Source organism: Bufo gargarizans, chromosome 1 (assembly GCF_014858855.1).
Source record: "Bufo gargarizans isolate SCDJY-AF-19 chromosome 1, ASM1485885v1, whole genome shotgun sequence".
In the NCBI taxonomy this organism is placed as follows: domain Eukaryota; kingdom Metazoa; phylum Chordata; class Amphibia; order Anura; family Bufonidae; genus Bufo; species Bufo gargarizans.
In genome coordinates this window covers 757,071,342-757,088,473 of record NC_058080.1, presented here as the reverse complement: position 1 = coordinate 757,088,473, position 17,132 = coordinate 757,071,342, and the positions used below count along the sequence as shown (strand labels likewise).

General features: G+C 52.3%; 1 protein-coding gene across 1 annotated transcript in view; it reads left to right on the top strand.

Annotated features, from left to right (window-relative positions):
- LOC122938256 (dynein axonemal intermediate chain 1-like) overlaps positions 1-17,132 on the top strand; it is an 86,148-nt gene that overhangs the window by 11,051 nt on the left and 57,965 nt on the right. Inside the window, exons 12-14 of the mRNA XM_044293645.1 lie at positions 602-719; positions 3,129-3,172; positions 8,039-8,286. Coding sequence (XP_044149580.1) covers positions 602-719; positions 3,129-3,172; positions 8,039-8,286 — 410 coding nt within the window. The remainder of the gene's footprint in view (positions 1-601; positions 720-3,128; positions 3,173-8,038; positions 8,287-17,132) is intronic.

Below are 17,132 nucleotides of genomic sequence, written 5' to 3'. Positions count from 1 at the left end.
ACAAGGAATCGAAGCAGAAACTGGCAGAAGGTTTCATTATACGATGGTTAGAGGACTGGGCGAGCCCCTGCAAAAAAAGATGAAGGGTTCTGTGAACCAAAGAAATGGTTAAAGGGGTTCTCCGCGATCATTAACCCTGCAATAGCCTAAAATTTGAAAAAAAATTGTCGCCTTATCCTCGCCCCTTTGTCCAGCGCCGTTCTCTGTGGCCCTTGTCCTGTCCATTTTGCTGTTGCAGATTTTCAGTCTGCAGCGGGGGACGTGCTGGGAAATGGCACATGACCGCTGCAGCCAATCACTGTCCTCAGCAACCAACCACCAAAGACAATGATTGGCTGTGACGTACGGGTGTACAGCAAGTGTCCACTGCAGCCAACCTCTGAGGACCATGCTAGGCTGCAGCGGTCACGGACTGTATACCAGCACATCCCAGCTCTAGTTTAGGTTATTGAAAGATACTTTTAATTAAATCCGACAACCAGTGGTGCAGTAATCTTAATAATCTGTGCATCAGTAGTCGCCTGCAGGATTTTGTATCCATGGTACACACAGTCTCGTGCTCCACTGATGGCGATTATCTTCTTGCATCTTTTCACTCTAGACTTCAAGTACTTTGAGGATGTGGCGGACGAGTTCAGGGAGCAGGAGGGCACGCTGCTGCCGCTCTGGAGGTTCCAGTATGAGAAGGCCAAACGGCTGGCAGTGACTGCCGTCTGCTGGTGAGTGCCGGTATTACACCCGTCTTGTGGCTGATTCTCAGTGTTCTCTGGTTCCCGAATGCCTCCAGGTACATGTCCTATAGGTTTCTAGACCATGAGGCTGTTTTGTGCCCCTGAGCGTAGCATTTTGTGCCGCGTGAAGTAAACCTACAGTGATTTGCAGTAAAAACTATGCACGGTTTTGCCATGTGGTTCTTGGCGCACAGCACTGGTATGTGTACAGGTATGCCAAGGTGCGGCCATAACGCATTTTTGCTGCAGTTTTGAGAAATTCAATATAACCGCAAGATGTAAATTCACTCCAACGACGCACACAGACGCTGCTGCAGAACCTCTTTTTTTTAAGGAAGAAATGTGACTTCAGAGCATTGCTGATCGCTTGATAGGTATGAACCTCCCACCTCTCTGGTACTGCGAGGCTCCTCAGCATCTGCGCTCTGTATCATGAGGTTCTGCAGAATTTTCTCTTTTAAAATCATACTTTCTTTATACAGATGTTTGTTGTCACTGAATGGAAACCTCTACATCCCAGAGCCTAAGAACCCCTCCTGCCCTAGTCCTGCATACAGCTGATGGGCCTGTTATAAGCTCTTTATATAACTAGCACTGCAGGTCTGTCAGCTGGACGTGGTCAGGATGGGTCTCATCCTCTGAAAGCAAGCAGAGATCTTGATAATTGGGGGATTGCCGCACAGAGTATATTAGTAAGTTACAAAACAAAATTGGCTTAAGCCTCTTAAATAAACTTTACATTGAAATCTGCATATAATGCTGCAAGTACTACTGTGTATTGTGTACTAATCAGGAGGTCTTGTACTCTAGTCACACTGAAAGCTGCATTCACAGCTCTGGTGTCTGCCACTTGTAATCCATCTGCCCTGTGCTGACAGCCGCACCCTGTACAGCTAACCTGCTGTAGGATATGCTGAGGCTGTACCGCGGAGGCCATCTTCCTGCCTCTCAGGAGCTGCGGTCATGGGACAGTAAACATGTAGCATTAGCGCGCCATGCAGCCAAGAACCACCGGCGGTTTTACCATATTTTCATTTTCGGCCATATGGCATTTCTAAGCCATAAGCCACGCAGGCAACAAACAGTAATTTGCATATAACCTGTGAGGCTCCGTAATATAATCACTGGATGCACGACTTGTGTCGGTACAGCGGATGTGTAACAAGACCCGTGTCTAGTACAGGGTTAATTGCCTCTACTTAGTAAAGGTCCGCTTACTGGGGGTCTCGTTTGGGGCCCAGGCCAGAGCCCTAAACTCGTTTGGGGCCCAGGCCAGAGCCCTAAACTCGTTTGGGGCCCAGGCCAGAGCCCTAAACTCGTTTGGGGCCCAGGCCAGAGCCCTAAACTCGTTTGGGGCCCAGGCCAGAGCCCTAAACTCGTTTGGGGCCCAGGCCAGAGCCCTAAACTCGTTTGGGGCCCAGGCCAGAGCCCTAAACTCGTTTGGGGCCCAGGCCAGAGCCCTAAACTCGTTTGGGGCCCAGGCCAGAGCCCTAAACTCGTTTGGGGCCCAGGCCAGAGCCCTAAACTCGTTTGGGGCCCAGGCCAGAGCCCTAAACTCGTTTGGGGCCCAGGCCAGAGCCCTAAACTCGTTTGGGGCCCAGGCCAGAGCCCTAAACTCGTTTGGGGCCCAGGCCAGAGCCCTAAACTCGTTTGGGGCCCAGGCCAGAGCCCTAAACTCGTTTGGGGCCCAGGCCAGAGCCCTAAACTCGTTCGGGGCCCAGGCCAGAGCCCTAAACTCGTTCGGGGCCCAGGCCAGAGCCCTAAACTCGTTCGGGGCCCAGGCCAGAGCCCTAAACTCGTTCGGGGCCCAGACCAGACTGCCTACATTAAATAGATCCCACGACTAATCCTTAAAATAAATTTGGACTCTTGACCAGAATCCTAAACTTATTCAGACCCCAGAACCTTTAATTTAAGGGGTTTTACAAGTGTTTTTTACGGATGACCTATTCTCTGACCTATTGAAGCTCGCAATAGTGCTTCAGCCTTCTCCAGCTGTCCTGGGCCAGTGATGTCACGTTCATCAGTCACATGACCTGGGAGCAGCTCAGCCCCATAGAAGTGAATGGGCCTGAGTGCAATACTGAGCACCGCTGCTGTGCAATGTATGGCGCTGTGCTGGGTGAGCTGGGAGAAGGCTGCGGTACTGCTGCAAGCACAGGCTGGTCAGCGGGGGTCCCAGGTATCGGACCCCCACCAGTCAGATACTGATGACCTATCCACTTCCAGGCTGCATTGTCCAGAGGAGCAGCCATGTTGGTGTCATAGCTGATCTATAACCAGCAGGGGGCAGTGCAGAGGCGAGGGGCAGAAAATGTTATTCATGTGCCTATGGGCGATATTAACCCTTTCATCACAACCTTATCTGTCATCCCAATCTCTGTTCTGTCCTCACAGGAATCCCAAGTACAAGGATCTGTTTGCAGTGGGACATGGATCATGTAAGTCTTATGGCTGATGCAGTGAAACTACAACCCCCAGCAGTTGTGATCTTTTGGAATTATTGATTATCCCATCTAAGTTTGATTTTTCCCTCCAATGGTCCGTAATATTATATGGCCCACGGAGAGGAGGAGCCCTGTTAGGTTCTCCCCAGCCATGTGACTGGGGATGGGAGCGGTCTGTGTTGAGCGCCCCCTATCGCTGGCAGCCGTACTGCATTGTCCTGACATATGGAGGTAAGGATGCAAAATGGAGCTCAGGACAGTGTTCTAGGGTCACTGTTATGGGTACACTCTGGCACTGGTAAAGGGAACCTGTCACCAGGATTTTGGGCATAGAGCTGAGGACATGGGCTGCTAGATGGCCGCTAGCACATCCGCAATACCCAGTCCCCATAGCTCTGTGTGCTTTTATTGTGTAAAAAAAAAAACGATTTTATACATTTGCAAATTAACCTGAGAGGAGTCCTGTCCCTCCTGAGAGGAGTCCTGTCCCTCCTGAGAGGAGTCCTGTCCCTCCTGAGAGGAGTCCTGTCCCTCCTGAGAGGAGTCCTGTCCCTCCTGAGAGGAGTCCTGTCCCTCCTGAGAGGAGTCCTGTCCCTCCTGAGAGGAGTCCTGTCCCTCCTGAGATAAGTCAGGGACAGGACTCCTCTCAGGTTAATTTGCATATGTATAAAATAGCTTTTTTTTACACAATAAAAGCACACAGAGCTATGGGGACTGGGTATTGCGGATGTGCTAGCGGCCATCTAGCAGCCAATGTCCTCAGCTCTATACACAAAATCCCGGTGACAGGTTCCCTTTAAGGGGGCACTCTTTCTGGCTGTATTCATGGAGCACTCCGTCACTATTGATGGAGACGGTACTCCAGCTGGCACCACTATGGGGGCACATTTGCTGTTATTCATAAACACACCGGGGGCTGACCCTGTGATAAGGGCACTATTATGGGGGCGCTGACACTGTTATGGGGAAACTCTGGGTCAGTGTGTGAGGGTTTAAAGTATCAGCTGGTTGTGGCCCCTGGAATAGCAGCAGATGTGCCAGTAGGGGCCACTGTGAGTATTAGTAATAAGGGAGCGTGCACATTGTTCCCATCTCTGCAGCGTGTCATTGTGTAGATGTGGGGGTGCCCCCCCCCCCCCCCCCATAACACACACCGCAGCTTCATATCGAGGTCACTCTCCGGTTCACAGCTCGGCATTAGGGTCCATTCACACGTCCGTTATAACACTCCATTTCCGTTCCGATTTAAATCGGAATGTTTTTTCGGATCCATTAATTTCAATTGCCTCTGCAAAAATGCGGACACCAATCATAGTGCTGTCCGAATCACGGAATCCGTTCCGTTTTCCTATTTTCGAGTATGCGGATCCTGAAAACAAATTAAGCTTGTCCTACTTTCTGTCCGTTTTTCGGGTCCGTTGTCTATTCAAGTCAATGGATCCGCATAAATGCGGATGACCTGCACAAAACCATCCGAATGTCATCCGATTTTGCGGATCCGTTGACAGGAAAATGGAAGAAAAAAAAACCCCGGAATAACGGAAACACGGAACGGATTTGGAAGCACTTTAGTAAAAAAACGGAAGGTTGTACTGAAAAACTGATCCGCCAAAAAAAGGAACGTTTATCTGGAAATGTAAAAATACTGACGTGTGAATGGAGCCTAAGACCGAGGACTGGTTCCCTGCACCCGGGACATCCAGCCCTGGACCCACGTCTTCTCCTAGAGAGGAGGGTGCTGGGGTGCTGCACGGTGCTCCTTATATCTGATGCATCCGGGCACCGCTCTCCTGTATGTGTGCAGTAACCTGGTGCACAGGATATCTAGTGTATACCCGGAGGGTGGACTGGGGAACCAGGTGCAGTGCCTACAAATGGCCACCGGGTGTCGATACTGGACCATGCGTTCTAATTTACAGCTGTCTACTACCTATGAGGCAAAGCTGCAGGAATGAGGGTCCTTCTCTGTACCCGGTGCTGACATCTACACTGCACTGTACCTGGTGATCAACTCTATAGTACATTGTACCTGGTGATCTCCTCTACACTGCACTGTACCAGGTGATCTCTACACTGCACTGTACCTGGTGATCTCCTCTACAGTACACTGTACCTGGTGATCTCCTCTACACTGCACTGTACCCGGTGCTGACATCTACACTGCACTGTACCTGGTGATCAACTCTATAGTACACTGTACCAGGTCATCTCCTCCACACTGCACTGTACCTGGTGATCTCCTCTACAGTACACTGTACCTGGTGATCTCCTCTACACTGCACTGTACCTGGCGATCTCCTCTACACTGCACTGTACCAGGTGATCTCTACACTGCACTGTACCTGGTGATCTCCTCTACAGTACACTGTACCTGGTGATCTCCTCTACAGTACACTGTACCTGGCGATCTCCTCTACACTGCACTGTACCAGGTGATCTCTACACTACACTGTACCTGGTGATCTCCTCTACAGTACCCTGTACCTGGCGATCTCCTCTACACTGCACTGTACCTGGTGATCACCTCTACACTACACTGTACCTGGTGATCACCTCTACACTACACTGTACCTGGTGATCTCCTCTACACTACACTGTACCCGGTGATCTCCTCTACACTACACTGTACCTGGTGATCTCCTCTACACTACACTGTACCTGGTGATCTCCTCTACACTACACTGTACCTGGTGATCTCCTCTACACTACACTGTACCTGGTGATCTCCTCTACACTGCACTGTACCTTGCGATCTCCTCTACACTGCACTGTACCTGGTGATCACCTCTACACTGCACTGTACCTGGTGATCTCCTCTACACTACACTGTACCTGGTGATCTCCTCTACACTGCACTGTACCTGGTGATCACCTCTACACTGCACTGTACCTGGTGATCACCTCTACACTGCACTGTACCTGGTGATCACCTCTACACTGCACTGTACCTGGTGATCACCTCTACCCTGCACTGTACCTGGTGATCACCTCTACACTGCACTGTACCTGGTGATCACCTCTACACTGCACTGTACCTGGTGATCTCCTCTACACTACACTGTACCTGGTGATCTCCTCTACACTACACTGTACCCGGTGCTGACATCTACACTGCACTGTACCCGGTGATCTCCTCTACACTGCACTGTACCCGGTGATCACCTCTACACTGCACTGTACCTGGTGATCACCTCTACACTGCACTGTACCTGGTGATCACCTCTACACTGCACTGTACCCGGTGATCTCCTCTACACTACACTGTACCCGGTGATCTCCTCTACACTACACTGTACCCGGTGATCTCCTCTACACTACACTGTACCCGGTGATCTCCTCTACACTACACTGTACCCGGTGATCTCCTCTACACTACACTGTACCCGGTGATCTCCTCTACACTACACTGTACCCGGTGATCTCCTCTACACTACACTGTACCCGGTGATCTCCTCTACACTACACTGTACCCGGTGATCTCCTCTACACTGTACCCGGTGATCTCCTCTACACTACACTGTACCCGGTGATCTCCTCTACACTACACTGTACCCGGTGATCTCCTCTACACTACACTGTACCCGGTGATCTCCTCTACACTACACTGTACCCTGTGATCTTCTCTACACTACACTGTACCCGGTGATCTCCTCTACACTACACTGTACCCGGTGATCTCCTCTACACTACACTGTACCCGGTGATCTCCTCTACACTACACTGTACCCGGTGATCTCCTCTACACTACACTGTACCCGGTGATCTCCTCTACACTACACTGTACCCGGTGATCTCCTCTACACTACACTGTACCCGGTGATCTCCTCTACACTGTACCCGGTGATCTCCTCTACACTACACTGTACCCGGTGATCTCCTCTACACTACACTGTACCTGGTGATCTCCTCTACACTACACTGTACCCGGTGATCTCCTCTACACTGTACCTGGTGATCTCCTCTACACTACACTGTACCCGGTGATCTCCTCTACACTACACTGTACCCGGTGATCTCCTCTACACTACACTGTACCCGGTGATCTCCTCTACACTGTACCCGGTGATCTCCTCTACACTGTACCTGGTGATCTCCTCTACACTACACTGTACCCGGTGATCTCCTCTACACTACACTGTACCCGGTGATCTCCTCTACACTACACTGTACCCGGTGATCTCCTCTACACTACACTGTACCCGGTGATCTCCTCTACACTACACTGTACCCGGTGATCTCCTCTACACTACACTGTACCCGGTGATCTCCTCTACACTGTACCCGGTGATCTCCTCTACACTACACTGTACCCGGTGATCTCCTCTACACTACACTGTACCCGGTGATCTTCTCTACACTACACTGTACCCGGTGATCTCCTCTACACTGTACCCGGTGATCTCCTCTACACTACACTGTACCCGGTGATCTCCTCTACACTACACTGTACCCGGTGATCTCCTCTACACTACACTGTACCCGGTGATCTCCTCTACACTACACTGTACCCGGTGATCTCCTCTACACTACACTGTACCCGGTGATCTCCTCTACACTACACTGTACCCGGTGATCTCCTCTACACTGTACCTGGTGATCTCCTCTACACTACACTGTACCCGGTGATCTCCTCTACACTGCACTGTACCTGGTGATCTCCTCTACACTACACTGTACCCGGTGATCTCCTCTACACTGCACTGTACCTAGTGATCTCCTCTACACTAACATCAGGGTAACCTCCCTTTCTGTGCCATTATCAGATCTAGCAGGGCAGGCGCTCCTCAGAGGCGTGGTTTATTATGGTAGCTCTATATAAACCCCTCCCGTGACTTCTCTTTTCATTCTTTGTCACCGCAGATGACTTCATGAAGCAGACCCGGGGGCTGCTGCTTCTCTGGACCCTGAAGAACCCCTCATACCCTGAGTACATCTTCAGCACGGAGAGCGGCATCATGTGCCTAGACATTCACAAGGATCACCCCTACCTGGTGGCCGTCGGCTTCTACGATGGGAACGTGGCCATCTTCAACCTAAAGTCCGACTCTCCTCAGCCAAAGTACATGAGCTCAGCAAAGTCAGGAAAGCACACCGACCCCGTGTGGCAGGTGAGTGGCGCACCTGAACCCCAGTATTCACATCTCCCTACTACATGGGGCGCCGTACTGTACACCTAGCCTTAGCATTTTACCATCTACGTTGGTGGAGGAGGGGGATGCAGCTGAGGGTCCTGTCACTGTTCTGAGACTGCATGCTGTGAGCGGGGAGAAGGAGCTGGAATGGTGAGACTGATTCTGATCCCACCTCCAGGACCTGTACCAAAAAGGCTTGCAAGTAATCTCCCTTGGTTTTAATGGGCAAACCGCTTGTTCATGTACATGGCGCTTTTTTTTTTTTTTTCTTTTTTTTTTCTTCTCGCAGTTTTAAAAACCGCGATGTGGAAAATAGAAGTGAAGTCTTCATTCTTAGTGCGGTTTCCACATTGAATCCACATCCAAACTTCCCATTGATATGGGCAAAAAACGCGCGAGAAATGACATCAACAAAATGCGCGCTCAACCGCTTCGACAAAACATGTGAAAAACTTACATCGAAAAAAAACACATTGATAGTCAGCCTATTAACCCCTTCACTATCCCGACCCACCAGGAATTTTAGGTGTTAACCCCCTAGACCTCCAGGGATATTGGATAACGACCCTAGGTAACTGGGATAAGGAATAGCACTTATTAATCCCCTCATCCCCACAGAGCAGCGCAGGTACACAGCAAAAATGTGTGACGTAGCAAGCAGCCCTGGAGCTGGAATACAGGTTCACACTGGGTTAACACGCGCACAGCTGCAGTTCCAGTAGTGGCCCCTGGGCGGTGCTCACGGCTCTGTCAGTGCGGGATATAACCCGTGTTCAGGGGGTTCCGGCTCTGATTATCTCACATGCTGACGGTTTGGTTTCTGGATTATCTCCCGTCCGATTCCAGATAGCTGAAGCTGGGTGGCGATGGGTGACCGCACGCGGACGCAGCTACATGTGACCATATACCCTTACTGGGAAGGGGGGCAGTTACTTCTGCACATGGCGGGATACCGCTCGTACTCCGTGTCCTGGGATCCCGCGGGTCTCCTCCCGTCTAGTGACTCTGTGTCTGAGCATCAGGAATCGTTCAGTGTGACCGATCTGTGATGAGGGAAGGGCGTGAATACTTTTACACAGCTCCGCAACCATCAGGGGAAGATTTTGGGGCCCCTACGGTTCCTGTGTTTTGCCAGTGCTGGGATGTTATCCTCGGTGTGTGGGGGATGGGAGCTTGTGGCGGCGGCGCTCGTTAATATGCGCGGTGCAGAGCCGGAGCGGATGATTGGTAATTTCAGTTAATGTGCAGGCAGTTTATGGCGGCTGAGATAACGCCGTCTGTGTCCATGGGGCCGCCGCCGGCGCTGACATCATCGCACCACGGCGCCTCCTTCCCACCTGTGTAATAATATTATAGTCACAGCAGAGCAGGAGAAGCGGCGGTGGTGTGGGGGATGCAGGAGGGGGCAAATGTCCACATATTCATGATTATCTATATACCCCCCCCCCCCCGCCGTATACCTGTATACCTCCCTTTATCTCTATATTACCCCTGTATATCAATATACCCCAATATCTTCATATCAGCCTCACTCTATAGCCCCTATCTACAGCCCCCCTCTGTATAAGCCTCTGTCTATAGCCCCTCTCTCTGTATAACCCCCTGTCTATAGCCCCCTCTCTGTATAAGCCCCTGTCTATAGCCCCCCTCTCTGTATAAGCCTCTGTCTATAGCCCCCTCTCTGTATAAGCCCCTGTCTATAGCCCCCTCTCTGTATAAGCCTCTGTCTATAGCCCCCTCTCTGTATAAGCCCCTGTCTATAGCCCCCTCTCTGTATAAGCCTCTGTCTATAGCCCCCCTCTCTGTATAAGCCTCTGTCTATAGCCCCCCTCTCTGTATAAGCCCCTGTCTATAGCCCCCTCTCTGTATAAGCCCCTGTCTATAGCCCCCCTCTCTGTATAAGCCTCTGTCTATAGCCCCCCTCTCTGTATAAGCCTCTGTCTATAGCCCCTCTCTCTGTATAAGCCCCTGTCTATAGCCCCCCTCTCTGTATAAGCCCCTGTCTATAGCCCCCTCTCTGTATAAGCCTCTGTCTATAGCCCCCCTCTCTGTATAAGCCCCTGTCTATAGCCCCCCCTCTCTGTATAAGCCTCTGTCTATAGCCCCCCCTCTCTGTATAAGCCCCTGTCTATAGCCCCCCTCTCTGTATAAGCCCCTGTCTATAGCCCCCTCTCTGTATAAGCCCCTGTTTATAGCCCCCCTCTCTGTATAAGCCTCTGTCTATAGCCCCCCTCTCTGTATAAGCCTCTGTCTATAGCCCCCCTCTCTGTATAAGCCCCTGTCTATAGCCCCCCCTCTCTGTATAAGCCTCTGTCTATAGCCCCCCCCCTCTCTGTATAAGCCCCTGTCTATAGCCCCCCTCTCTGTATAAGCCCCTGTCTATAGCCCCCTCTCTGTATAAGCCCCTGTTTATAGCCCCCCTCTCTGTATAAGCCTCTGTCTATAGCCCCCCTCTCTGTATAAGCCTCTGTCTATAGCCCCCCTCTCTGTATAAGCCCCTGTCTATAGCCCCCCTCTCTGTATAAGCCTCTGTCTATAGCCCCCCCTCTCTGTATAAGCCCCTGTCTATAGCCCCCCTCTCTGTATAAGCCTCTGTCTATAGCCCCCTCTCTGTATAAGCCCCTGTCTATAGCCCCCCTCTCTGTATAAGCCCCTGTCTATAGCCCCCCTCTCTGTATAAGCCCCTGTCTATAGCCCCCCTCTCTGTATAAGCCTCTGTCTATAGCCCCCCTCTCTGTATACGCCTCTGTCTATAGCCCCCCTCTCTGTATAAGCCTCTGTCTATAGCCCCCCTCTCTGTATAAGCCCCTGTCTATAGCCCCCCTCTCTGTATAAGCCTCTGTCTATAGCCCCCTCTCTGTATAAGCCCCTGTCTATAGCCCCCTCTCTGTATAAGCCTCTGTCTATAGCCCCCCTCTCTGTATAAGCCCCTGTCTATAGCCCCCTCTCTGTATAAGCCTCTGTCTGTAGCCCCCCTCTCTGTATAGGCCTCTGTCTGTAGCCCCCTCTCTGTATAAGCCTCTGTCTATAGCCCCCCTCTCTGTATAAGCCTCTGTCTATAGCCCCCTCTCTGTATAAGCCCCTGTCTATAGCCCCCTCTCTGTATAAGCCCCTGTCTATAGCCTCCTCTCTGTATAAGCCCCTGTCTATAGCCCCCTCTCTGTATAAGCCCCTGTCTATAGCCCCCCTCTCTGTATAAGCCCCTGTCTATAGCCCCCCTCTCTGTATAAGCCCCTGTCTATAGCCCCCCTCTCTGTATAAGCCCCGGTCTATAGCCCCCCTCTCTGTATAAGCCCCTGTCTATAGCCCCTCTCTCTGTATAAGCCCCTGTCTATAGCCCCTCTCTCTGTATAAGCCTCTGTCTATGGCCCCTCTCTCTGTATAAGCCTCTGTCTATAGCCCCTCTCTCTCTCTGTATAAGCCTCTGTCTATAGCCCCCCTCTCTGTATAAGCCCCTGTCTATAGCCCCCCTCTCTGTATAAGCCCCTGTCTATAGCCCCCCTCTCTGTATAAGCCCCTGTCTATAGCCCCCCCTCTCTGTATAAGCCCCTGTCTATAGCCCCCCCTCTCTGTATAAGCCCCTGTCTATAGCCCCCCTCTCTGTATAAGCCCCTGTCTATAGCCCCCCTCCCTGTATAAGCCCCTGTCTATAGCCCCCCCTCTCTGTATAAGCCCCTGTCTATAGCCCCTCTCTCTGTATAAGCCCCTGTCTATAGCCCCTCTCTCTGTATAAGCCTCTGTCTATGGCCCCTCTCTCTGTATAAGCCTCTGTCTATAGCCCCTCTCTCTCTCTCTGTATAAGCCTCTGTCTATAGCCCCCCTCTCTGTATAAGCCTCTGTCTATAGCCCCCTCTCTGTATAAGCCTCTGTCTATAGCCCCCCTCTCTGTATAAGCCCCTGTCTATAGCCCCCCCTCTCTGTATAAGCCCCTGTCTATAGCCCCCCCTCTCTGTATAAGCCCCTGTCTATAGCCCCCCCTCTCTGTATAAGCCCCTGTCTATAGCCCCCCTCCCTGTATAAGCCTCTGTCTATAGCCCCCCTCCCTGTATAAGCCTCTGTCTATAGCCCCCCCTCTCTGTATAAGCCCCTGTCTATAGCCCCCCCTCTCTGTATAAGCCTCTGTCTATAGCCCCCCTCTCTGTATAAGCCTCTGTCTATAGCCCCCTCTCTGTATAAGCCCCTGTCTATAGCCCCCCTCTCTGTATAAGCCCCTGTCTATAGCCCCCCTCTCTGTATAAGCCCCTGTCTATAGCCCCCCTCTCTGTATAAGCCCCGGTCTATAGCCCCCCTCTCTGTATAAGCCTCTGTCTACAGCCCCCTCTCTGTATAAGCCTCTGTCTATAGCCCCCCCTCTCTGTATAAGCCCCTGTCTATAGCCCCCCCTCTCTGTATAAGCCCCTGTCTATAGCCCCCCCTCTCTGTATAAGCCCCTGTCTATAGCCCCCCCTCTCTGTATAAGCCCCTGTCTATAGCCCCCCTCCCTGTATAAGCCTCTGTCTATAGCCCCCCCTCCCTGTATAAGCCTCTGTCTATAGCCCCCCCTCTCTGTATAAGCCCCTGTCTATAGCCCCCCCTCTCTGTATAAGCCCCTGTCTATAGCCCCCCCTCTCTGTATAAGCCTCTGTCTATAGCCCCCCTCTCTGTATAAGCCTCTGTCTATAGCCCCCCTCTCTGTATAAGCCTCTGTCTATAGCCCCCCTCTCTGTATAAGCCTCTGTCTATAGCCCCCCTCTCTGTATAAGCCTCTGTCTATAGCCCCCCTCTCTGTATAAGCCCCTGTCTATAGCCCCCCTCCCTGTATAAGCCCCTGTCTATAGCCCCCCTCTCTGTATAAGCCTCTGTCTATAGCCCCCGTCTCTGTATAAGCCTCTGTCTATAGCCCCCCTCTCTGTATAAGCCCCTGTCTATAGCCCCCCCTCTCTGTATAAGCCCCCCTCTGTATAAGCCCCTGTCTATAGCCCCCCGCCCTGGCTGTCTCCCCCCGTACTGTGTGTCCTGATACATTTGGTGAGGTGCCTCTCTGACCGCGTCATTATACAGTGGAAAGTCTATTAGCGGCTCCATGTGCCGGGGCTATTGACTGCTGTGGCTCCAGTCTGGCGCCGCTCGTCCGCAGTGTACCTGCACAGAAGCTCGTCACCTGTCCTGTCACTGACGGCAGGGCCGGGGCGCCGCTTCTCCCTACAGCTGACCCTTGTGGTGACCTCTGTGCATACAGCAGGATTCCTGTATTCCGGTGGAGGGCACATACACTGCAGAACTCAATATTGGCCTGTGGAACTACAAGTGCCAGCATACCCACCAGCCCCTCGCCTAGACTCTCCATATTCCTGCAGACCTCCTTCGTTATCCCGCAGGAGGGGGGCATTCAGGGGGTTCGGAAAGCTGTACTGGGAGATCCCTCAGATATTAAAGGGGCGCTCCACCCTAGAACAATGCTTCAATGACATTGTAGATATTTCACTTTATTTACCTCTCTCTGATGACAGTGTGATGTGCTCCATTCACATCCAAAGCTGCATTCACAATCCCCTTCTTGAGTTCAGTGCATTGTGGGAGCTCATGTCATATAACAAAGCTCTAAATCCCCAAAAGTTCTCATCATTTCAAGATCTCTGCTTTCTGTCAGGGAGTGCCGGCCAAGAGGCTGAGGGTTTTCTACTATGTATCCTCGCTAGACAATGACTGACACACTGTAACAAACAGGGCGGGACAGCGACTTGTGCTGCTGTACTTAGATCACAGGGGATTGTTCGGACAGGATACGACTGTAACAAATTCTCAGCTGTGAAAAGGTCAGGATGAGTTTCCTACTTTAGCAGTTAAGCCAGAATGTTCCCATTTACAAACAGCAAGCAGAGATCTTGAAAATGCGGCATTAAAACAGCAGAGAATATAAAGTTGCAACACTTTTCATTAGTGGAACTTCAAATCCAATTTGCAGCTTTGGTTGTGACTAAAGCATAAGACAGGTTTATACCTGTGAGGGGACAGGGTTTTCAGTTGGGGGGAGAATAGGCTTGTATATGGGGGGGGGGGGGGGACGTCTGTACACACGCAGTGATGGAGGAGGGGACGTCTGTACACACGCAGTGATGGAGGAGGGGACGTCTGTACACACGCAGTGATGGAGGAGGTGGGGGACGTCTGTGCACACGCAGTGATGGAGGAGGTGGGGGACGTCTGTACACACGCAGTGATGGAGGAGGGGACGTCTGTGCACATGCAGCGATGGAGGGGGGGACGTCTGTGCACATGCAGTGATGGAGGAGGTGGGGGACGTCTGTACACACGCAGTGATGGAGGGGGGACGTCTGTGCACACGCAGTGATGGAGGAGGTGGGGGACGTCTGTACACACGCAGTGATGGAGGGGGAGACGTCTGTGCACATGCAGCGATGGAGGGGGGGACGTCTGTGCACATGCAGTGATTGGAGGGGGGGACGTCTGTGCACATGCAGTGATTGGGGGGGGGACGTCTGTGCACATGTATTGATGGAGGGGGGGACGTCTGTGCACATGCAGTGATAGAGGGGGGGACGTCTGTGCACATGCAGTGATTGGAGGGGGGGACGTCTGTGCACATGCAGTGATTGGGGGGGGACGTCTGTGCACATGTATTGATGGAGGGGGGGACGTCTGTGCACATGCAGTGATAGAGGGGGGGACGTCTGTGCACATGCAGTGATGGAGGAGGTGGGGGACGTCTGTACACACGCAGTGATGGAGGGGGGACGTCTGTGCACATGCAGCGATGGAGGGGGGGACGTCTGTGCACATGCAACGATGGAGGGTGTAACGGACCGTTTCAGCAGACAAGGGGTTAAGATCCGTTTAGGCGATATGCCCCTTTCTGAGAGACAGGCACAGCTACTGCAAAACACCAAACTCCCGAACTGGATACAAAATAGCACTCCAAACTGGAACCTCGCGAATAGCTGCCAGCAGACGAACAGGAAAAGCGTACAGTCAGCTTACACTCCTGGCAATCAGTCTCTAACAGCATACAGGGAATCCCCCCAATAACGAGACAAGGCTTCGTCTTGAGGGTCAGCAGTGGTCTGACTGTACTTCAGATACAGCCTCTTTTATTCATAAGAAACATACATAGCACTGTCCACAGGGTTTTGAAATCCAACCAATCAATACCTTACAACACACACAATGCAAGTACAGCAACCAATCGTTCACGCCCCCTAGAGGACCAGAAGGGAGACTGCGACACAGAACAGATACAACACATCCCCACAATGCATCATGGTTTCCTCCTCTCTGTCCCAGAGACAACCGAAGGCAATCCAATTATCTCTCAGGACAAAGGGAGATCGCCAATACACATGTGGAGACAACAGGACAGGAATCACCACCCAAACACACAATGGGACACCCCCACAGCAAACACAGACATTTAACATATCCCCAGATAGCTCAAGTCTGAGTGCATATCATTAGGTGAATGGCACTCAGAATACACGAATACAATACTATTAGCTATCTGGGTGCCCTCACATAACATACAATTTAACCGAACGCATAATAACATAAAATACAATTCTACAGACAGATTTAAGCTGTGCGGCCGGTCTGTCTTCTCCTTTACAGTTACTATGGGCCATAATCCTGAGGCAAGAGGCTTTTAAACAGCCCTCTCCAAAACCCAGTGGCGAGGTTGGTTTCGCCACAGAGGGGGGGACGTCTGTGCACATGCAGTGATGGAGGGGGGACGTCTGTGCACACGCAGTGATGGAGGGGGGACGTCTGTGCACACGCAGTGATGGAGGGGGGACATCTGTGCACATGCAGCGATGGAGGGGAGACGTCTGTACACATGCAGTGATGGAGGGGGAGACGTCTGTGCACATGCAGTGATGGAGGGGGGACGTCTGTGCACATGCAGCGATGGAGGGGAGACGTCTGTACACATGCAGTGATGGAGGAGGGGGGGATGTCTGTGCACATGCAGTGATGGAGGGGGAGACGTCTGTGCACATGCAGTGATGGAGGGGGAGACGTCTGTGCACACGCAGTGATGGAGGGGGGACGTCTGTACACATGCAGTGATGGAGGGGGAGACGTCTGTGCACATGCAGTGATGGAGGGGGAGACGTCTGTGCACACGCAGTGATGGAGGAGGTGGGGGACGTCTGTACACATGCAGTGATGGAGGAGGGGGGGATGTCTGTGCACATGCAGTGATGGAGGGGGAGACGTCTGTGCACATGCAGTGATGGAGGGGGAGACGTCTGTGCACACGCAGTGATGGAGGGGGGACGTCTGTGCACATGCAGCGATGGAGGGGAGACGTCTGTACACATGCAGTGATGGAGGGGGAGACGTCTGTGCACATGCAGTGATGGAGGGGGAGACGTCTGTGCACATGCAGTGATGGAGGGGGAGACGTCTGTGCACATGCAGTGATGGAGGGGGGGACGTCTGTGCACATGCAGCGATGGAGGGGGGACATCTGTGCACATGCAGTGACGTTCTGATCCAGACCCCGGGCTCGTGAGCAGCTCATTGACATTCGGCTTAGTGCGGTACTTGCACAGCCCTGGACGGACCCCCCTCCTCCTCCTCCTCCTCCTCCTCCTCCTCCGGACTTGTGCACGTCCTGCAGAAACCTATTACTGGAGTAAATATGAAGCGTCCGCCTGAAAATCCCAGCATTAATTACTAGGAGCGGAGGGAGGATCGTACGGGAGCCGCGGGGGGGGGGGGGGGGGTGGGGCGGGCGCTCCCCGGAGACCGGAGGGTCGTGTCCACTTACTGACAAGGCCAAGGTCAGACGTCATCACACTGGGTCAGGGAGAGGAGGAGGAGGA